Below are 23135 nucleotides of genomic sequence, written 5' to 3' on the forward strand. Positions count from 1 at the left end.
TTTGAGAGCTAAAGGAGAAGTGCAGAAGTGGAAACTGCTCTTTTTAAGAAATTAGAAGGGGGTGTGGTCAAGGGAAGATTTAATAAGCTTGGAAATACCAAAGCACATCAAGATTACCTCCAGTAAGTAGGGAGAATGTAACTGATCATATGGGAGGATGGAAACAATAGAAATGAGATCATTGTGAAGGGGTAATGGTAGTCCAGGAGAGACAGGTTAACCTTGTGACAGCACTTTCTTCCATTATAACATGATAAAAGGGGTGGGGGAATATATATATATTCTATCAGGATCACATTTATCTGTACACATAGCAGTGCATGAACTCAGTCTTCTCCTTGGCCTAGTATATAGCAGGCCCTCAATAAATATTTGCTGAATATTATCTGAAAGGAAAAAAGATAACTGCTATCATAAAGGAACTGTGTCAAGATGGGAGGTTCTGGTAGTAAAATAAATAAGCAACCCTTAATACAAGGGAGGGCTGGAGACTCACCAGTGCCAACACCCAGCCTGACCCCTCCAAGGAAGTCATTGCTGGTCAGGGGCTCCCGATCCCACACAGTGAGTTCCAGGCACATGTGCTGTAGATCTTCAAGTCTCATACCACTGTACACAAATGTGTGGTTGTAGTGGGGATTCAGGGTCTTCTTCATCACAGGAGTTTTACGCTTATTGGCCTTGTTTCTCATAGGAAGGAGGTATCTGGCAGAGAGTAGGAAATAATCAGTGCCTAATCAAAGCTTACAAAATCTTTCTAAATTCCCCTTTTTGCTACCACATGCTGAGTCCAGATGAGTCAATACCCAATGTACACATCTCTCCTTTGTATCTGCTGAAGCAGACATCCTACTATCTCAACTATATCATTTACCTGATTCAATCCCTTTAATCTGGAGACAAAAATGAATATACATAACTCAGATTCTTACCTATTCTTCTCCAAAAATTTGTGCTAAACATTTTGTTTCATTTCTCCTACTATGCAAGGTAAATAAAACCAATAGTAATATCTATACAGTTAGCCAAATTGGCTATCTAGAGAGCCTAAGATAATGATCTATAATTTGGGGAAAGCTAGTATTGCTTCAAAAATATGGAGAACAGAGTCAGGAGTCCCCATATTTAGACAGAGGATACCAATTTTTCCCCAGGATTAACTAAGAACATGAGTTACAAAAAACTCAGAACCTACCTGTCACCACTATCTTGTTTGAATATCAACCCTACAGCCTCATCCAAACTGAGCTCAGACCAGTGGAAAGAAAGTAGTGAAGGTTTTGCCATTACCTAATTGCAGGAATAAAATTAGTCACTGGAGGCAGTAGGACACCCAAGGGTAGTGTCCACAGAAAAAGGTTAAATTTGGTTCCTCTGTAATTCTCTTGTTCTGAAATTGTTTAGTTTGGTACTGGTCCAGGGACTCACCCCTTGACAAAGCTGTCTGAAGTTCCTCCTGATTTGGCAGCTGTCAGGTTCTTGGCTTCTTTGATCCACACCTGGAGTTCTCCTCCTTCCACACCTTTACCTGTAAGGGATGGGAGCCATAGTAAATGAGCCCCTGCACCTCTAAGTTGAGTTTGACCTTTATATGCATAGCACTTCCTTTCTTTGCTTCTGCAGGCAGCAAGATCTCCACAATAGAACTTAGCCTGACTTGTCTCCACAGTACCTGGCACAGTGCCCAGTAGTAAGTAGTAGGTGCTCAATTAATAACAACCCCAACACCAATAAATGCTTACTGAAAATTGGATATGTACTGGATACTGCCTTAAGCATTAATTTCTCAAAAGAATCCTATGAGCTATACAATACTATTACCCTCATTTTATAGATAAGAAAATTCAAGCTTAGAAGAATAAGGTTGTCTAATATTTACTGAATGATTTTTTTAAAAAAAGAAGAAACTCATTCACTTGAGTTCTTGACCCCTTCACAGAACTAATCAGGCAGCATCAATTTCAACCTCCATCTCCCACTCTAATATCTTTCTCCACTGAACTCTCATTTTAATCTAAATTTATGTTAATCTCATTTTTAATCCATTAAAGAAAGCCTCTCTTCAACCTAACCTCTTCTTCAAGCTATTCTATACGTCTCCTTTCTTTCACCATTAATTACCCTCTATGCTTTGCCTCGTTCACTTAGCCTAGTTTTCTAGTGAAATCTGGCTCCTGCTTCAACTAATCTACTGCAAATTCAATCAAATGACAATTACCTATATCTTCTCAGTCTTTGCCTGGCCTAACCTCTCTGTAATAATTCAATACTGTCAAAAGTCATTACTTCTTCTTGAAGCTCTCTCCTGGCATTTCTCTCTCCTAATAACTCCCTGCCTCCCTGTCAATTCTTCCTCTCTTCATTCTTTACATTGCTTCTCTGTTCCCTATGGTTCTACCCTTGCTCCTCTGCTATAATCATTCTGCCCAAGCTTCTTGGGGACCTGGTTGATTTTCCCAAATTCTCTAGATTAGATCTTGCTGAAGATACATTTTTTAAGAACCTTGCTTCCCCTTTACCAGTAGATCATGTAAGCTCTTTATATTCAAGGCCTTTTTTAGTTAGGTACCAGCCTCATCTCCAATCCCGGGCCCAGTCTTCATGTATACAAATGTATACTGTAACACCAATCCCATTGATACAAGGGTTTCAGTTCTCCCACATTTACCAGGCCTTTTAAAGATTGTGTTTGTGCTACCCCACCTCTTTTGGGAATGCTCTTTTCTCCTCATTCTCCATCCTGATTAAATCAAAAGGTCTAGTTTCAATACTACTTCCTCTTTGAAGCTCTCCCAAATATAACCAGACAAAAACTATCACCCTTGTATCTGGGTTCCTTTGGCCCATGACTGTCTTGTTAAATTCACCTCTCCAAGGAAGAGTGTATGTCATGATTCACTTGTCTATGTATCCACAGTCACTTGGTACAGAGCTTGATGTGTTGAATTACTCTTCCTCAACTCTCAACTTCCTGTCCCTCCCACTTTACCATCTCTTCTAGAAACCACTTTCAGACCCAAAATTTCTCTTGTCTTTGCTTTCTTAGTAGCTAGTTACAGCTGAGCCAAAACCAATGCAGTTCAATAGCCTAAAAAATAATATCCAAAAAAGGAACTTCAACCCTGAGGCAATCGTTTCCAGTTGAAAAACTGCAGAAAATGGTTTACTTAATAAGAGTCTTCCCTAGAAAATCCAGAAAATCCAGTCTGATTTCTCCAACAGTGTCAGCACCAGCCTTGCACAAATCCTGTGCACGAAACTACAAGCTACATCCAAGGCCCCAAAGAAAACTCACTCTTTTTCCAGTCGCCTCCAACAGGAAGTTTGGAGGCTGGGATATATTTCAGTGAGACAACCAACTCGCCTTTGTGTGATGGCAAGCCAGTCAGAGACTCGGCATTGATCTGAAACACAGGGAAACCCAACAGGTCAAGCCAGACTTCTCAGAAAGTATTGGGACCTCTTCCAGAGATGATCCTAAAATTTCCCCCCAGGAACAGCTTTATGACATATGATGATCCTTTTTATAAAACAAGCCTGGGTCCCTAAGCTATAGCAGCCACAGGCTTCTGAGGCAGTTTCTTGAGGAGAAGATACAGAAGAACCCCAAAGATGTTCTACATTACCCACTTTATGTCCCTTTAGGGATATAGTTACTAGATTTCAAATACTCTCACAAGTCTGTCAGCAAGGGTGCCAACTAAACTTATAAAAGACTGATATCATGATGAAAAATCTTGCTACCAGCACTGTTAGTAACAGTTTAAAAAAAGGAAACAATTGAAATATCAGTGAACATTAGAAAGATTCAGTGAGTGATTTTATGATTTTATGCAGCATATGGCATGCAGCTATTGGAAAGAATTCAGGCTTTGAAAGTGACAACCATTTACGACTGCCCAAATAAAAATTAAGAAAAGTGGAGTGCCACTGCAAAAAAGGAAATACTTGGTTTTCCTTTCTTGGATAACACTTTGCAAGTGGGCTTCCCGAGACAATCTGACAGGCTAAAACAGGAACTGTTTGGATGATTCCAGCTACCTAACTTGGCTATTTGTTTTACTGTTCCTACATAAAAAGTGATTTTTCATTTTAAGTATTGATTGAATTTTAAGACTTATTATTTACATGCTTACAAGAAGTCTATCTTATAACTGTTGGTTAAAATTACTCTAACTTATAGTTTCATTTTTATCCTATGAAAAAAGAATGTAGAGAATCTGTCCTGCTGACATGAAAAGACACTTAGGTCATCAAAGCAAGACTCAGGAAAACATCTCACTTACGTTAAAATATATTCATGTGAATATATATGTATATAAATAATTATTATCATTATCATTTATGTAGCACTTACTATGATCCAGGCACCATTATAAGTATTTTAAATTTCTCATTTTGATTAATCTTTAATCTAGTCCCTATGAAACGCATTTTATTATCTCCAGCTTACAGGTTAAAGAATGGAGAAACACCTTGGAGGAACAGAGTGGAGGTTAAGCACCTTGCCCAAAGCCATACAGTTAATAATTGACAGAATCAGGACTCCAATTCAGACAGACTGGAACTGGAGTCTCTGATTTTAACTACTATAAATACTGTATAGAAAAATCCAGCAGAATTCAGACAGTTTTAATACTTGTTTCCTCTAGGGAAGGGAGTAAAATGGGGAAAGGAAGGAGGACTTTCCCTTTTTACCCTATATTAACATCTGTAGTTTTGTTTCTATGAACACATCACCTTCATGATTTAGAATATAAAATTACTTTTTCTTAGCTATATGTATTTTATTCATCCATATATGTTTATGATTCATACTTACATTTATTTTGGGGAGTTGTTATATGTACAATACTGAATCTTAATGATTTCTTTCTCTTCCTCTTCTCACCTACCATTCTTCCCTATCACCAAGTCCTCTCCCCATCTCTACGTCTGTGTCCCTGTTTCCTATCATCATTTATTTTGCTAACACTAAGCGAAATAAATCAGATACAGAAGGTTAAATATTTCATGGTTTTTCTTATATGAGAAACTCAAAAATAAAAAGTGCTTTTTAAAATATGAACTGAAAAGATCTAAAGGCTAGCTTGAACTCTATTTCACAGATTTGAATATGGCACAATTTTAAATATATATATATATATATAGTCTTTCTATCATGAGAATCTAAATGGCAGAGGACAAGTGTCAAACCTATTTTCTTTTCATCCTAGCATGCACAACACTCAGCAAAGTGCCTGGCACATAGTAGATACTCCACATATTTACTGAGTAAATTTAAGAGTAAACTAAACTAATGAATGTCAGTGAAGAGTATCAAGTACTCTGTCTTTGACTCTGAGTGGCAGAAATGCTTCACTCTTGCTTCTCTCTGCATGACTCTCCTTTATTCTTGGGTTCTGAGACCATGAAGTGGTGCAGACTATAGGTCCTCTTTACCTTCTCTGTTTATTGAGACCCCTCTAAAGCAAATCTTCGCCACAGAGCATTCTGATGCCAGAAAATCATAACCCCCATAGGTTTGGATCAATGTATCACACACCCAGAATATACAAAGTTTCGTATATGCAGACAAAAAAAAATTTTGGAAGAGGATGACAGCAAAAGAAATTGGGGTGACAGGAAGCAAACTGCTACAGCAAAAAAAAAGTAAAGAAGAAAAAATTCAAAATAACAAATGTAGAATATTTTAGGTTAAAAGAGATATATAATATGGGAATGCTCTTTTTATTACTTATAAAATGTATACAGGTTTTATTCATTTCTAGGCTGAAAATTTCACACCACTTAAAATTGGAGTTTAGTATTAGCTAAAATCTAACATTTATTTCTGTAGCACATTTTTATTACAGATCAAAATATTTGCAAAGAGCAAATACCTCTATTTAATACAGATTCTTCTTTTTATGTATGACATTTTTATTGGTGGTATAACAGTTTTTCCAATATAATTACATAAAATGTAGCCCACTGAGAGAAGGACTTACATGAAAAATGCTTAAGAAATTTTAAATTTCTAATAACATGTTTTTAACATTTAAATGGATGAACTTATTATCACTGTTTTGAGAGGAAAATGGCTATCCAATTATTGGGTGTACACTTCCTTTAACTCAGTAACTCCATCATAAGGAATTTATTTGACAGTTATATTCACAAAAAGAAAACAGATATATTAAAATTTTAAGAACAGAACTTTAAACAACTTAAATACCCTTTAGGTAGAAAACTGTAAATAAATTATAATACAGCCATATGATGCAACACTAAACGCAATCAAAATGAAACAATATAAACCAATTAAAATGTGATGGCATAGAAAGATGCCCATGATATTATATATATATATATATGTATACATTATAAATTATAATATTATATATTATAAAATATATAAGTATATATTATACAATTATATATATATATATAAATGAGGTTAATTTGAGCCCATTTATGCAAAAAGCAAAAAATATAAATCTATAGATTTACCTCTGTGCTACTTAATATAAAATTTCTAAGGAGGTAATTAACTGTTTGTTAATGATAGTTGTTCTTAAGGAATGAAATCTATTTTCTTTTTATATGCTCTACATTTTTCTTGGAACCACTCTTTCACACTTAACTTTATTAACATGGTAAAAAGTTCAAAAGTTTTTCAAAGGGCATATGAAGAAAATTTATCTTTCTTCCACCTCAGGCTCCTTTTCTAGAGGTCATTACAATTACTAATTTGTTATTTATTTATTTATTTATTTATTTATTTATTTGTTTGTTTATGGGTACCGGGGATTGAATTCCAGACCTCATGCTTGCTAGGCAAGCGCTTAAGCCACTGAGCTAAATCCAAGGCCCTAATTTGTTATTTAATACTCCAAAAATGTTCAGTGGTATCATATATTATTTTAAACATTTAAATTTCTCATAATGAAACTTTAAAGGAGGACAATATTCTCCTACCCGTTTGATAATCAAAAAGTTGCTAAGTCCTATTCTTTAGCAATTTCATCTTAACCAGAATGATAGTAATCTATTGAATGCCCATTATGTGTCAGGTACTGACTGATACTTTCCATATAATCTTGAAAAAGAAGAATACTATTATCTCCATTTTATGGATGGAGAACTAACTGACAAAAGTTAGCCGTCTTCCCTAAATTACTTTATAAACTAGATGAATCACAGAGTTTGAAATTAACAGAACCAAGATTCCAGCCCATATCTGTACCAGATCTCAGGCATGATTATGCTACAATGCTACACAATCACTTGAGATACTATCTCCAAAGTAAAATTTCTCTAGCCTATACAAGAGTACAGCTACTGATGAGTCATAAATTGCTGTACTTGTTTAGCGAGAAGGTTAGGTTGATAAAAGGGTACAGACTAAGACACATCCTAGGTTATCTTAGAGAAATTAGGATGTTAGGATATACCCAGACTCTAGAAGGTTAGGAGAAAAACTTGGCATACATATAAAGACTTCCTTATGAAAAACCATGGCTTCATATTTTGCCTACCTTACACAAAAGTGATTGCTCGTGCTGAACATGAGAACTTTGGAATGGCTGTCAAACTCAGAAAGGCCACTAGAGTGCACTAGAATTCTATCAAGGACTACATTCAAAGCCACTGCCAACTCAGATCAGAAGAGGGCACTGCAGATAATTCAAACCAAGCTGTAGCAATTGTTAAAGCAGACTACCTTTCCATGTAAAGGAAGGCAATGATCCAGCTTCTTATCAAGCTTCCAGGAACCCATATGAACCTCTGCCTCTCCAAGAAAAGTGTTTTTGCCAAAACGACCATGGTGCCACACTGAAAACTGCAAGGTCCTCTTGGCCAGAAGAGATTCTGAAATGTCATACTGTGAAGATAAAGAAGCACAAGATGATCAGTTAACCTCAAAAAAGATTCTTCTAAATGTTAATCAATTCACACCCAATGTCCAAAGTCCTGAATATCAAATTATTTTAGTTTTTATACACCTTGAGTTTCCTTGCTCAGAGCATCAACCTATTCCATTTCATAAATCTATCACAATTCATAAGAAAACTTGGAAAATTAGTTTTGTTTTGTTTTGTTTTGTTTTTCTTGATTGGGTGAGAAGGTGCTCACACATCCAGTAATTACCAAGAAGACTCTTTATTCCAAACGACTTTTTAAAACAAGATTTATGGCCACATGAATCTCCAACTTCACAATCATCCAAGAAAGCCAGATCACCTTCGTTTTCTTTTCTGAGAAGTTACTATATGAGCAGATTCCAAGAGTGAATCCTCAGACACAAAGATTACTGAAACCCATACCAATCAGTTTCATTAGAGAGGCATATCTACAGTTTAAGTCACAAGACAGAACAAGTTCTTCTGCCTTCAGAATCAAGATACTTACCCTGAGGATCTCATCATATAGTGGATTGACAGTGTCCCGTTTGATGCTGGTTTTTCTTTTACCTTGGCGGGACTTGTCAGGCAGAAGATAAGTCTTCACATACCTAGAAACCAAAAAATTACTGTGTAACAGTCTATCCTTTCTCAAGCCCCTTTTTCATTTCCCTGTTTGCCATATAAATATTCAAAATGCAATGCCACAAATATCACAAAAAGCCTTCTTAAGTATGCCATTCTTATTTTTTCCTAGTCCTGAGAGCTTTTTTACCCCATCCCACCTCACGAAGTGATAAGTTCAGTTCAAAAGTTCCCAGACAGATGTCAGTCAGAGCCTGGTCTTTTATCTCGGAGTATCAGTTAAGTTTCAGAAGCACTCACGGGTTAGAGCGCTTCTTGGCTTCATCTGCATAGGCCAGTTGGTGGCACTCCTTCACATGGATGACCAGAGTCTCTGTTTGCTTATCAAACTTCAGGGAAAAGGTAATCTTGCCAGTCACAGAGATGTTTCCAAAATCACCAGCTTCACTATAGATGCTCATCATGCTACCAATGGTACTCTGAAGAGCAAACACCCAACAAACATCTGAGGGAAGCATACTCAACATTTCACAATGCTCATATCTTCTCTCATGATAAAACTACAATTACCAAACCAAACAAAAATTTCAAAAGTCCCTGCAAAGACCCAGTACTGCCAACAGAGGATAAGTTAGGGCTAGCAACACACTCACAATTGCTTAGATTAGTAAACCAGTTCATGGGTCACACAAGGTCCTAGGTTCTGTTTTCCCCCTCCTTTTACATGTTACAGTTAATTTTCACTTGCTCTGCCAGGAGGATAAGGAGTTGAGGTGAGACACAGCTAAATCTACTTATGTTATGTATTACATAAATTAAAACATGTGCTAAAAAGGGTTGGTTACTAATTCAAATAAGGTGCCTTGAATATCTACCTATCTTTATTAGACCTATAAAGAAAAGACACTGGGTCAGAATGGAGGCGGGTAAACAGGCCTAGTTCATCTCTGATAATGATCAGCTATGTGAGTCAAATATTCTCTTCCTGTGTGAGAGTGTAAAATTCTAATCAGCCTTGTTCCTGACTTTATTTCTCTTTAACATTAATCTGAATAGTTAGGATAGAACTAGGTCTTGATTCTGGTGTCACTTTAATTTCATGATCCTGATTGGTACTAATGAACCTTAATCATGCCTCGATGCCAATTAACCCTGCAAGAGTCCTCATGACACTCACTTCTCCTTAATGTGAGAATCTAGAGTGGGCCATGATCAAGTTTGATCTTACTCATTTTGTGACCTGGATACCTCTTAAGAGGACTGTTCCTGTTCACAAAGCTGTGATGAACAATATTCCTAGTCTCATTACCTAATGTAAGAATGTCCAGGAAAAAGGCTGAAGAAGTCACCTAGATGTACACTAAGTTTCTGCAGGCTAAATTGAGGGTAAAACAAACAAATGTATCTTCTTTATCTATAAATATTGACTAGGATGGCTTTCCCAGTTCCTGTATCTGCTCTAGAGAGGCTTTCCTTTCTTTCCTGGTACCCCATTTTGTGTATCAATACAGAGCAAATATAACTCACCATGGAGGAGCCACTTTGCATGCTGCTTCTGGCTAGTTTCTGGCGATGCAACTTCACCAAGTGATCAATGTCTTCTTCTTCCTCTTCTTCCTCTTCCTAAAATAAATAAAAATTTAGAATTTGCAAAAACATGAAAAGCTTCAAAGACTGTGAATATCTTTTAGCAGAAACTGTTGCAAAGCTCTGAAGTTTCAAGTGAAAACATACTCACATATTCTTATTTTTACATGCCTCCCAATTTCCAGCTTCCCAGTTCAATTCCAATCATATTTGTCATATCTCAAAAGAATACTTAATATTTTTCATTGTTATGACTTATATCTAAATGTCCCTCTAAAGGCACATGCACTCATAGATATAGCTTTGGGGAGGTGGCTGGATCATGAATATATGATGCTAGAATTAAGGGTGTGTGGTACTGGATTAGTACACTAATTGGTTAGCATTTTTCTGAGTGTGTCTGAATGGATTTATTGAAGACAGAAGCTCCACCTTGGTATTGCTGCTACCAACCAGTAGGACTGTAGCCTGAACAGAATAAAAGGGAAAGGGAGGCTTTCTGGTTGGTGCTTTTGGACCTTCCCTGCCACGGAATGTTTCTCCTCTGCCATGTCCCTCTACAATGCTTCCCTGTGGTAAAGTCAGCTGACTATGGACTGAAACCTCTGCAAACTGTGATGTAAAAAAAAAATCTTTTCTCCCTTAACCTGCAGATGTTGAATATTTGTCCAAGCATGGAGAATGTAAGACAGATTTGGGTACTAGTAGCGGGGTCATTCCTGTGATACTATCTGACCATGTGGTTCAGAAAGATTTGGAACTGACTTGTGGGAAGTTTGGAAAGGTTTGGGCATGCCTGCTAAAGAAGCAGCATGGAAATGCTGTAAGCTGAACTTGATGAGAAATTCTGGTCAGTGCTCAGAATATCAGAATGCTGATAGAAATGAAGCTATTAAAGATCAGGTGGACGAAGTTTCAGTTAGGAACAAGGACTGAATTGGTTGCTGTACTTCAGACCACATATATTATATTTTGGCAGAAAATTTGTCAGCATTTTGCTCATGCCTAAAAAATTCACAGGAGACTGAGTATAAGTGTAGTAAACTCATCTTGCAGGACAAATTTCAAGACACTCTAATGTTGAGGTAGTGGCATGGTTACTGTTGGGGGCTTTTAGTCAGATCTATGGTAAGAATGAAGAGGAAAGGGCCCATAAGAATGATTTAAAACATTTTGAGTTTGGTTAGAAAGCAAGCTCCAGTAAGGTGGAAGCCTGCCAAGATGGAACAGAGAAGAAACTCCTTGCTGAAAAGATGAGCAATAAAAAGTCAGTATTTCAGAAGAGGACAATAGAAAAGATGGCCTGATAGTATCACAAGAACCATTAGGACTACACCTTTTACAGCCTCAAAATTGCAAATGTGAAAGATTTTGCTTGTTGTTGAGAAGCCCAGAGCACCATGTTCCAGAATGGCAGTGGCCTAGGAAAATTGTTCTTCAGGATTTGGTTCCTAGTACTCAGCAATCCAGGCATTCAGTCCCTTATGGCAGACCTTGGCATCATCTGCATAGTTCTGATTCAAGGTACATGCAGAATGTAAGACTTGTAGGGTCAGAAATCTTGCACCCAGATTTGAGAAAAAAGCCTGTAAGGCCAGAGAGCGAGATCCTGAGATGCCAGTGTATAAAACTGTGAGTGTGAAGTTAAACGTACAGTAAAAAAAACCTAAAAATTCTGGAGAAAATAAGAATATAGATCAACTGAGGAGTGTGCAAAACTGGCCCAAAAGAGAAGCTGTGAGAACTACAACCACTGGCAATGCCATAGAAACAGAAATAACCAACACTTTTGGATTTCACATCTTGCCACAGATTACCCCAGATACAATACTTGGAACTATGGAATTTAACATATTCCCTGGTGGATTTTGGTCTTGTTTTGGTTCCACTCCAGTCTAGTCTCCTTTTTCTATCTTTTGGGATAGGAATATTTATTTTGTGTCATTATATGTTAGAAGTGTTTACTTTTCTTTCCATCTTTACAGGGGCTCATAGTTAAGACTTTGCCTTAAACACCAGGTAATACTTTTGATTTGGACCTTTTAGAAATGCCAAAATTGTTATAATTTTACCACCTCTTAGAAATACACAAAGTGCATTTGCATAAATGTATGGAAATGAGTCTTTTGGGGAGCAGAAGCAGGATGTTATGGCTTGTATCTATCTAAATGTCTCTCCAAAACCTCATGTGCTCATGGATGTGGCTTTGGGATGTTCCTGTATCCACTAATTGTAGCCCACTAATTGGTTAACTTTTTTCTGGGTGTGGTTGAATGAATTTACTGAAGACAGATGCCTCACCCTGGGTGTGGGTGGCACCAACCAGTGAGTTTGTAGCTTGAATGGAATAAAAGAGAAAGGGAGGTTCACTTCTTGTTGTTTTTGTACCTGCCCTGCCATGGAGTGTTTCTCCTCTGCCATGTCCCTCTGCAGTGCTGCCCCGTGGTGAAGTGAACTGCCTATGGACTGAAACCTCTACAAACTGTGAGCTAAAAATAAAGGTTCCCTCCTTTAACTTGTGGGAGTGAAATAGTTATCCCAGCAATAATAAAGTAACTACAACATTCACAGAATCAATAACTCTTTTCTGATGAACTATGCCAATCCAACTATACTTTTACATTTTAATCAAAATAATATTTTAGCCTCCAACCAAATATCCAGCAGTGTATTACAAAATAGGAGATAGTAAGGAATATGTTCCTTTAAGCAAATCAGGAACCATATTTGAGGGAATCAAGATTCATGTTGCCTTTTCCAAAAGAATTAAATAACTGGCTGAAAGTAACAGGCACTGAAGTCAACTCTAGAGAAAAAAAGATACAGTGGTCAAATGAAATATTAGAGTACTTACCATGTCTACACAGAGGCCTGGGACAGATTTGCTTCTGTCTCCCATGGAGCTACTTTCATGCCCTACATCTTCTGGACGAAGATCTATCACAGATTTAGTGTATTCTGAGTGAAAAACCAAAAATCCAAGTCAAAACAGACCTACTCTACTCTATGCCAAGTGCCCAACATGGGTACTCAGAACTTCAGTTCCCAAACTGGCTACCTGAAGGCCTGAAGATTTTTCTGGTGTTCTTGAATATCATTTCATCCTCATCAACAGATACTACATTTTGACCCACTGGCTGAATTTCCTAGGAAGGAATAAGGGCAAAGAAGTGGAAACTGGCAGTTGGGCAAGTGGAAGTACCAAGTAATAAAGGATAGCCTTAAGCAGGATAAGGCTCAGATAGTTACTCAACTATGGCAAACTTAAAAATTAAATGCCTAAAGTAGTGAAAAAACTACTTTATCACACATTTCAACCAACACCATAGAAAACAGTTCCAAGTGAATCTGAAATGCAACTTGTTTAACTGAATTTCTGATTTAAATTCTAACTGGAAAAGGAAGGAAGGATCAATGAACAGAGAAGGGTACAGGGGAGGCAGAAAACAGGAGTTAAAAGAAAAGAAAGGAAAGAAAGAGGAGAGGGGAGGGAATGTAAAACTGGAAAGAAAAAAAGAGCGACAGAAGAGAAGGAAAAACCAATTATGTGAAGTTTACCTTTTCTACTTGAGATCTGGGGGCAGACATCTTCTTCCATTCTGGAAAGAGGCCAGATTTATCCAGAGAATCTCTCCTGGAGGTAGATCTAGATGTTATAACTAAGTCACTTCTTACCCCTCTTCTTCTACCCAGGATCCAAAACTCTAGCACAGAAGGAGAGTCACTAGCTTGGGGTCATCATAGAAACCAAATCTAAAAGTTACCAAAGAAAATAAATCTAGATTTCACATTTGATTTTTCTTGAAGGCATGTAAAAGATCCAACAAGCAGTTTTGCACCAACACACTGTTACCCTCACTCCTAAGGGACAGCAGCATTAGTTGCTGCTGGGTCAGGATGAGTCCTCCAAGGTACAGCATACTGTAAATGTTAACATACTCCCAAAAGCTATGTACAGAGAAAGTACTACTTACTCTTACTTCACAGTAAGTACTACTTGCCCTTACTGCAGTATAAGGACTACTGAGAAACTTTTGGCGAAGTCAGAGAAAATGCTACATTCGATTGCTTGAAGACAGAAATCAGTAACACTAGTGGCACAGACCTGCATCCTGATGCTAGAGAACAAAATGGAGACTTGGATTGAGCAGAGGTGAGGAAAATGGGGGTATACACACCTTGAGGTGCTATCTGAGTCAGCTGTGTAGCTATCCAGACTTTCACTCTCAGCTTCCAGTGCACTCTTTCCACTTTTCAACTTTGGCACTTCAAAGGGAACACTAGAATAAAAACAAGGAGCCAATATTTAAAATAAACAAGGCCTCCTATCTCTTGGTGGCCTTTCTTCCAACCCATTCACAATGGTAATATGAGTGTTTTCTAAAATGAATACAAGTAGACTTTAAAAACTCCAATGCCCAACAATGTTGTTGAGACTGAACCCAAACTCCTTAGCACAGCCAGAAATTTTTTTAGTTGACTCCTATTCATCTCCAGCCTCTCTTTTATTCTCCATTCTTCTTTACACTTTATATACCAGAACATCCCAAAGCTTCCCTTTCTCTTTTTTTCTCTGACTAGGATGTTTGTTTTCACAATGGCTGCTTATCTCCACATGGCTGAAACAACTTCTTCAGTTCTCCTCCTATGTCAATTCCTCCAGCTCTCCCTAACCAATACCAAGTATCAATAAATAACCTTGCCCCCAAACACCCTGATTTATTAGTAGCATTCATCACATATGTAATTATTTGCTAATATATTTTAAATTAGTTACACTGTTCAATAATCAAAATTGTTTGATGACTTTCTACTCCATTTGACTAAGTTTGTGAGATATGTGGCCACATGTTTTGTTCACTGCTGTGTGTCTATTATCCAGAAGATAGGCAAGTATAGACTAGGTATTCATATATTTGTTGACTACATTCCTGAATAAAGACTCTAAACAGGGCTTATGCATATCCAATAATAAGTAATATGTTATTCGTAAGATATTATGGCTTGTGTCTAGATGTCCCACCCAAAGCCTCATGCAGTCATAGGTGAAACTTTTTCAGGGATGGCTGGATCTAGAGTACTGGGATTAAGGGTATGTGATTATTAAATCAAATCACCAACTGGTTTTGTGCCACCCTAATCCCTGTAACCTGGATGAAATAGAAAACGGGTAGAAAGATGCTGCTAAGGTCCCCTGCTTGCTTTGCTACCTTCTTCCCACCATGAAGTGTTTCTGTTCTGTGATGCCTGTGTGCAATGTCACCCTGCCTTGGAGCCAGCATATTATGGACTAAAACCTCTGTAAACTGTGACCAAATAAAACTTTCCTCCTTTCACTTTAGGTGTTGGGTGTCTTGTCTAAGCAATGAGAAAGTAACTAAGACAGAATATCAGAGTTACTTCTTAGCTTAATTAACCAATGAAGACATTTAAAACAACAGTCCTATCTCTAAAAGTCAGAACAGTATCCTTGGTTTCATTATCTCAAATAATTAATGAGAGAAGAAGCAAAGGGAGAAAAATCATTCTTCCTCAAGTCACTTCTAGGACTCCACAGTAGCCTGGTTACTTCCTCTGCTCTTTCTGCCTGCCTCTTCTCAATCTCCTTTGTTCATCCCTCCTCCTCTGCAGAGCTCTATCATACGGTTTATGTCTAGGTTTCTTCCCTAAACTGCTTTTCTACTCAATCTAGAATTATCCCTAAATGAGTTCATCTAGTCTTGTGGCTTTAAATTTGTCCTATAAAATAATAACTCAAATTTATTTCTTAAACTCTCTGTTTTTACAATGTTCTACTGTGCTAGTTAATCAATTAATGGACAACTTGAGTGAGAATGTCCAGCTGATTCAAGTCAGCATGGTTGTTGGAATGGTATAACTCGAGGGGAGGATTTTATGCTGATTTCCTCAGAAAAGCTTCAGCTTATCTCTTCAACAGAGCACCAGTCTTCTTCACCAAATATGGCTGTTGTTCTCTTGGGAGAAACCCTGGTCCATGCATTTGCTTTCAGCATCATCTTCTGGCCTTTGGCATAGGCACTTTGGCTGGGAGATCTGGTCTGCACCTTTGCCTTGCGTATCATCTCCTGGTTCTCTTTGAGGATTATTCAGCTTCCACCATTGGCCTTTCAGCCTGCCTGTGCAAACATTCCAGCATCCAACAGTGGTCCTTAGACTTTCAGGCACAGATCATCCAGTCTTCCATCATGGATTCCTCAGCCTCCTGACATGGACTTGCATGGTACATTACTGTGAAATCCAGCTCTTTGACTGGATTCCTTAGGTCAGTAGTGCTTGGACAAAAGTCTCACACTCTTTTACATTTTAAATTTCTGTGTCTTGCGGTAAATCTGTCTCTCTTGCTAGTATTGACTAATACACTACTCAAAGTTTCCAAATTGGATGTCTCAAACAGTTCTAAAACCAAAACCGTGATCTTCCCTCAAATCTGCTCTTTCCACAGTCTCATCTGGTGGCAAATCCTTCCTTTCATTTCTAAGATCAAAAACCTCTAGTATAGTGTGTTTAGGTGTGTTAAGATAGATAACCATATTACTAAGTTTTTGTTGGATCATTTAACACAACTGTTTGCAGTCTCACTGTTTGAATGTCCACTTTGTATGCTTAATTTTGTAACTTGATCAACTATTTCTAAGATGACAATATGTAATCTATTAACTAGTGATTTGGTTTTTTTTAAGTTCTGTATTACTTGTACCCTTTTACTGCTTTGTTTTGTTTTCTTCAAATAAAAGAAAACCTCTAGCATTATCCTTAACTCTTTTCTTTCACAGTACAAATCAAATTTTTCAGTAAGTGCTCTTGGCTTTTCTTCCACATTTATCTAGAATCTGATCACTTCTTACAATGCCATTACTCTGGCCCAGACTATTATGATCTACCAAGTGGTTGATTGCAATAACTTCCTGAATAATCACCCTCCAATTTCCCTTGTTCCCACACAATCTATCCACAACACATCAGCCTAAATGAGCTTTTACAATATAAAACAGATGTAGTAACCATATGATCAAAAATTTTGATTTCTAGCTCTATATACTTAAGAGCATATGTACACACAAAATCTTTCCCATAAATGTTTACAGAAGCATTATTCCTAATAGCCAAAATGTGAAAACAACCCAAAAATCGATTAATAAATAATTAATATTGAATGTATATACATGTGTAATATATAGATTAAAATATTATCTATTCATAAAAGAGAAAAATATGGATGAATACTGAAAACGTACTAATTGAAAGACGCCAAACATACATGGGCATATTTTGTATGATTCCATTTGTATGAAGAGAATATAGAATAGGCAAATCTATGGAGACAGAAAATAGATTAAGGAGTGAGAGAAATGGGGTGTGGCTGCTTAAGGGTATAGGGTTTCTTTTGGGAGCAATAAAAATGTTCTGAAAATAGTGGTGAATGTTGCACAAAATTCTGAAAGTAGTAACAACTACAGATTTGAACTCTTTAAAATTGTTAAAAGACCAGGCATGGTGGTACACACCTGTAGTCTTAATACTTGGGACACTAAGACAGGAGAATCACTTCAGCCTAGGGGCTCGAGACCAACCTGGGCAACACAGCAAACCTTTGTCTCAAAAAACAAAACTATTCTTAAAACGATGGTTTACGTTATGCGAATTTTACCTCAGCTTTAAAAAAGAAAACTGATTCTGTTATTTGCTCAAAGCCATCTTTCTCACTCTGAGTAAAAGATCATCTTTACAAGTATCAACCAAGTCTTATGTGACCTGCCCCATCTCTGTCTTCATTTCTTCCCATGTACCCCTCCTTGCACACACAGTTCCAGATTATTCAAAAGTATCAAACACAAGCTCACTTTAGGGTCTATATAGCTGTACTTTCTTTGTTTGCTTGCTTGTTTTACTTAAAATGCTCTTCCCACAGGAACCCTCAGAGTTTTCTCCTTCCTTTGGCTTTGTATTTGTTCAAATGTCACTTGATTATTAAGATTTACCTTAGCTCTGCTAAAGAAAGCAGTATATGCATACACAGGTTTCTAGCTCTCGATGTCTCTTCTGCTCCATAATTTTCTCCCTCACGTTTGTCAATATATGATATACTATTCATTTACTTGTCTCTTTTTTGTTTTTCCTATCTACAAAACAAAGCTCTATAAGGAAGGGACAATTTTTAAACTTACCAGTATATTCCAGCACTTTAAACAGTGCCTTACATATAGTAGACATTCATATGTATTTATTCAAACAAATAAACCAACTGGTAAATAAGCAAAGAATGGTAATCATTCTATATCTTTTCTATAATGCCTTATCCAGTAAAAAATAAACTTTCCAAGTTGTTATGATTTTTGAGATACCACTGTGAAACATATGGCAGGATCAGAAATCCTGATGCACACAGAGGTGTAATGAGGTCATTCCTTGAGAAATGTATTAGCTGTACAGTATAAGACACAGAAAGGATACTGGTTTTATTATTTTTCCTTTAAAATAATTCTTTTCTCCCCGTGTTCTAAAGAACAAAAGAACCCCAAATAGAGTCATTCATCTAGGAAAGTTGTTTAACAGTGGCCCATGGAGAATGTTTTTCACTTGTATTTTTTCCCTAAAGATTAATATGTACTAATCCAGAGCTGATACAAAAAAACCTGAGGGCAAAAAAGCAATTATTTGACATCTGTGCAGTAAAAAATAGACTAAGAGGTGGAAGTTCTGGGCTCTATCTGTATGATCTCAGGTAAATCAGTTATCATGCTTTCTATTCTGTAAAAATAAGAGGGTTGAATTAAATTATCTCAGAGGCACCATAATTTTATAGAAAACTCATTTATAGTCCCTTAATTTATTTTCATATTTAGGATAAACAAGAGTCTTCTCAATCCAATGAGACAAGATGTTACAGACAACCAGAAGCAGTAGGTTTCAGAAATTACATTCTGACTGATGATGTCAAATGTGTTAATCAGATTCAGCAAAAACAAAACAAAACGAAACAAAAAAGGCCTTTATTTTCCTTATCAGCACAGGTAAAAGCAGGCCCTATTACCTGGAACAAATGAGTCACCCACTCTAGGTTATGTGGATAAAATAAAAGTATATGCATACAATTACAAACCACACATAAATCAAAAGAATAATGTAGGATCTTAGTGCTGGCATGGAAAGATGTCCAAGTTTTAATTTTATATATATTTTTTCTTTGAGTCTTTGAATTATAACTGAAATAAATAATTTGCACGTTTCAGTGTGCAACTTGGTAAGTCCTGACACACATATATCCCAAAAAGCATCATCACAAATAAGGAATGTATCTATCACTCACAAAAGGTTCCTCATGACCATTTGTAATCCCTTCTACTTTCCTTGTCCCTGTTCCCAGGCAAGTGCTGATCTGATTTGTCACTAAAAATTACTTTGCAGTTTCTAGAACTTTAAATAAATAGTATCATACAATAAGTATTTTTTTTGTTTGATGCCTTTCATTCAGCATGATTATTTTGAAATTCATCCATGTTGTTTCATGTATTAATCAACAGCTCATTCCTTACTCAAACCTGAGTGAGGTGATATTTCATTGTGGTTTTCACTTGCATGAAAGTACGGATCTCTTTAACACTGACTTCAGTTCTTTTGGATGTATTCACAGGAATAGGATTGCTGCATCATGTGGTAACTCAGTGTTTAATTCTTTGAGATAACTTCATATGATTTTCCAAAATGATAGTACTGTGTCAATTTATATTCCCACCAACAATGTGCAAGAGATCCTCTTTTTTCCTCATTTCTTTTGTACAAACGGATGAACTGTGACTTGTTTATACTATGTTATACCGCTTGGCTCCAGAAAGAATCCATGCACCTATAGCTATCTGATAAGGACCCAAAATCCTTGCTGGAGACAAGATAACCTCTTTAATAAATGGTACTTCAAAAATTGGTTATCTGCACACAAAAGAAAAAATATAGACCAATATTTCTCACTCTGTATGAAAATCAAACCAAAAGATTAAAAGATCTAGGTATAAGAACAGAAATACTGAATCTGCTGTTAAAATTCTTTGGGGATTGAACTCACAACCTCATGCTTGCCAGGCAGGTGCTTAAGCCACTGAGCTAAATATCCAGCCCCTCTGCTAGAAGATTTTTTAAAAGGTAAAAATATTTAAGGACATAAGCATAGGCAAAGGTTTCCTAAACAGAACCTCAATTGCACAGAAATAATACCAAGAATCAACAAATTGAATTATACCAAATTAAAAGGTTTCAGCACAGCAAAATAAATGAAAAATAGAGTGAAGAGGCAACCTACAAAATGGGAAAATTTTTCCAGCTCCTCCTCTGATAGAAGACTAGTATCTGGAAGGTTCTCTTTTTTTCCCCATAGCCTTACCAGCATCTGTTATTGTTTGATTTCTTGATGACAGCCACTCTTTCTGGAGTAAGATGAAATACCAGTGTTGTTTTAATTTGCATTTCTCTAATGATAAGCAATGCTGAATATTTTTCACGTATTTATTGACCATTTTACGTCTCAGAAGTATCTAATTCATTTCACTTTGCCATTTTAAGCCTTTTATTATGGAGAAGTTATCCAATTTTGGGGGGTTCTTTATAATTCTAGATCAGTGATGTTGAACCATCTAGAGCTTTCAATGATACAAACAGCCTGCTGCAGCACACATAGGTTTGCCATCACTGGTCTAGATATTAGTCCTATTCTAATATCTAGTCCTGTTCTAGATATCTAGTCTCACATAGGCATTTCTATTTGAGAAATAGCTGGATATTTTTCTCATTCTGTAGGTTGTTTCTTTATTCCTTTGGTAGGTTCCTTTGCTGTACAGAAGCTTTATTTAACTTGATCTCATTTGTTGACTCTTGATACTATTTCTTATGACACTGGAATTTTTTTCCAGAAAGTCTTGTGCTATACCTATGTCTTTAAGAGTTGTATTTTTACACAACAGAGTACCACTCTGCCATAAAGTATCATAAACTTGAGTCATTTGTAGGAAAATGGTTGCACTTTAAAGTCATAATGTCAAATAAAATAAATCAGACACACAAGGTTAAATATCACGGTTTTTTCTTATATGAGAAACCCAAAGTATAAATAAATTAAAGAGCAAAATAAAAGATAGATAATAAAAAACAGGGAAATCGATCTTTTAAACATGAAAAGGGGGCAAAGAGATGAAGGAGGGAAAAGGGGAAGAAAAAGGAACTGACATGCATTAAATATATATTTAATGCATACTTAATGTACCAACTCCTCATGCAGAATGCAGTCATATACTGCAAGCATGTATTAATAAAAAATGAAAACATAAGACTAATATCTAGAATATATAAAGAACGCATAAAAATAGACCCTTAGGAACAAAAGATCCAGTAAAAAATAACAGGTGAAATAAATAGATACTTCTTTTAAAAAGAAAAACTAATGGGCAATAAATACAAAAAATCAGCATATTTGGCTACTAGCGAAATGCAAACCAAAATAACAGCAAGATTTCATTTTACCCTAGTATGTAGAGCTAAGAAAAAGGATAAGAAAACTATAAATATTGGTAAGATGTAAAGTAAAAGGACTCCTTTTACACTGTTGGTGGGAATGTAGTACAACACTAAGTACACTAGTGGTTGTACTAAGTACAATCAGTATGTAGAAATCAGTATGTAGATTCCTCAAAAACCAAAAAATAGAAATTTTAGTAGGAGCAGGGCACCATACAATCAGATGTAATACAGCATAAATATATCTGATTCTAAGGTGGCAGTAATGGGCATGACATTCCATATCCAGATACCTTTTTAAAAGTGGTAGAGGCGAGCTATAAAGAGAAAGCCATTTTTTTCTATTCTGGAATCTATAAAAAACAATTTTCAAACAAGAACAAAGCAGGTGTGATTCTGTCAACCCTAATCTTTTGAACAAGAATAAACCTATTTAAAAATGAAGATGCCAACAGGTATTTCTTCTCATGAGGAGTCCTGTGGTCCTAGTCACAGGTCATTTTGCCTGAATGAGAGAATATGATAAGTGATACCTATTATTTCTTGACCCATTTTATATGGACAGAGTAAAAGTCAATTAAGATGAGTAGGTTCAAGTGGTAAATAATACCTCTTGACAAATAGAACAAAGAACACATCACTGAAAAACAGAATGTAACCCTTTTTTCTGTTTTGTCTTATTTTTTTCTTTTTTCTTTAAATAAAAAAAATCTTCATGCCAACAACAAATTCTCTTCACTCTATTTAACCTCAATCCTCAGCACGCACACACACACACACACACACACACACACACACACACACACACACACACAAATAGTAATATGGAAACTCAAGGCAACAAAACACCTCCAAATATGCCCAAATCTCCCAAAACAGATCCAAAAGGCATCAATGCAGAGAAAAACAAATAACAGACAGCTGAACTGTAAGCTCAAAGAGGACATAATCTAAAACATGGTGGAATTGTGAAACAAGCTAACCAACATGTTTAGGGAAAAATAGAAAAAAAACTGGAAGAGCTGGTGAAAAAGTGCAAAACATAATGACATAAAAAATAACAAATTTACCAAAAAACAGACTCCAAACAACACAGTTAAATAGAAATCCATGGAGATAAAGAATTCTGTTGAATTCAGACAGGCACTTGTGTCGCTGAGCTAAATCCCCAGCCCACTATTGAATTCATAAAGAGAAATGACCAATGTGAAGATAAGGCTTTAAAAATCAAGGGCAATATGAAGTGACTTGATGGTATACTAAAAGAACCACTTTAAAAACAATAAGAGAACAAGAAAAATTCACTGAACATCTATTAGATGATACTAAGAAGACTAAGGATAACTGTAGTTACAGAGAAATTAGAGGACAACACATATAGCACAAAAACTCTACAGAAATCATAGCAAAAAACTTTCGAAGTCTATAGAGAAACCTCAAAAACCTCAGCATACCATATCATCAAGCGAGTCCTATAGAACACCAAGGAACTATGATGAGAAAAGAAACTCTCAATGACATGTTATATAGATAACTACACTCTAAGTTTTTGTT

At 36.4% G+C, this 23135-nt stretch overlaps 1 protein-coding gene across 3 annotated transcripts in view; it reads right to left on the reverse strand.

Moving 5' to 3' along the window:
• Sytl4 (synaptotagmin like 4) overlaps nt 1–23135 on the reverse strand; it is a 135083-nt gene that overhangs the window by 2963 nt on the left and 108985 nt on the right. For 2 of the 3 annotated variants that reach the window (XM_063246167.1, XM_063246168.1), the window contains exons 6-16: nt 14237–14338; nt 13617–13704; nt 13117–13204; nt 12913–13016; nt 9999–10094; nt 8772–8950; nt 8395–8497; nt 7706–7867; nt 3296–3404; nt 1429–1528; nt 497–705 (exon numbers count right to left, since the gene is read on the reverse strand). In XM_063246167.1, the coding sequence (XP_063102237.1) occupies nt 497–705; nt 1429–1528; nt 3296–3404; nt 7706–7867; nt 8395–8497; nt 8772–8950; nt 9999–10094; nt 12913–13016; nt 13117–13204; nt 13617–13704; nt 14237–14338 (1340 nt within the window). The remainder of the gene's footprint in view (nt 1–496; nt 706–1428; nt 1529–3295; nt 3405–7705; nt 7868–8394; nt 8498–8771; nt 8951–9998; nt 10095–12912; nt 13017–13116; nt 13205–13616; nt 13705–14236; nt 14339–23135) is intronic. The other variant, XM_063246169.1, reaches the window with a different exon arrangement.

Source organism: Cavia porcellus, unplaced genomic scaffold (genome assembly GCF_034190915.1).
Source record: "Cavia porcellus strain 051 isolate PalLab524CR breed Dunkin Hartley unplaced genomic scaffold, mCavPor4.1 scaffold_3, whole genome shotgun sequence".
Classification (NCBI taxonomy): Eukaryota; Metazoa; Chordata; class Mammalia; order Rodentia; family Caviidae; genus Cavia; species Cavia porcellus.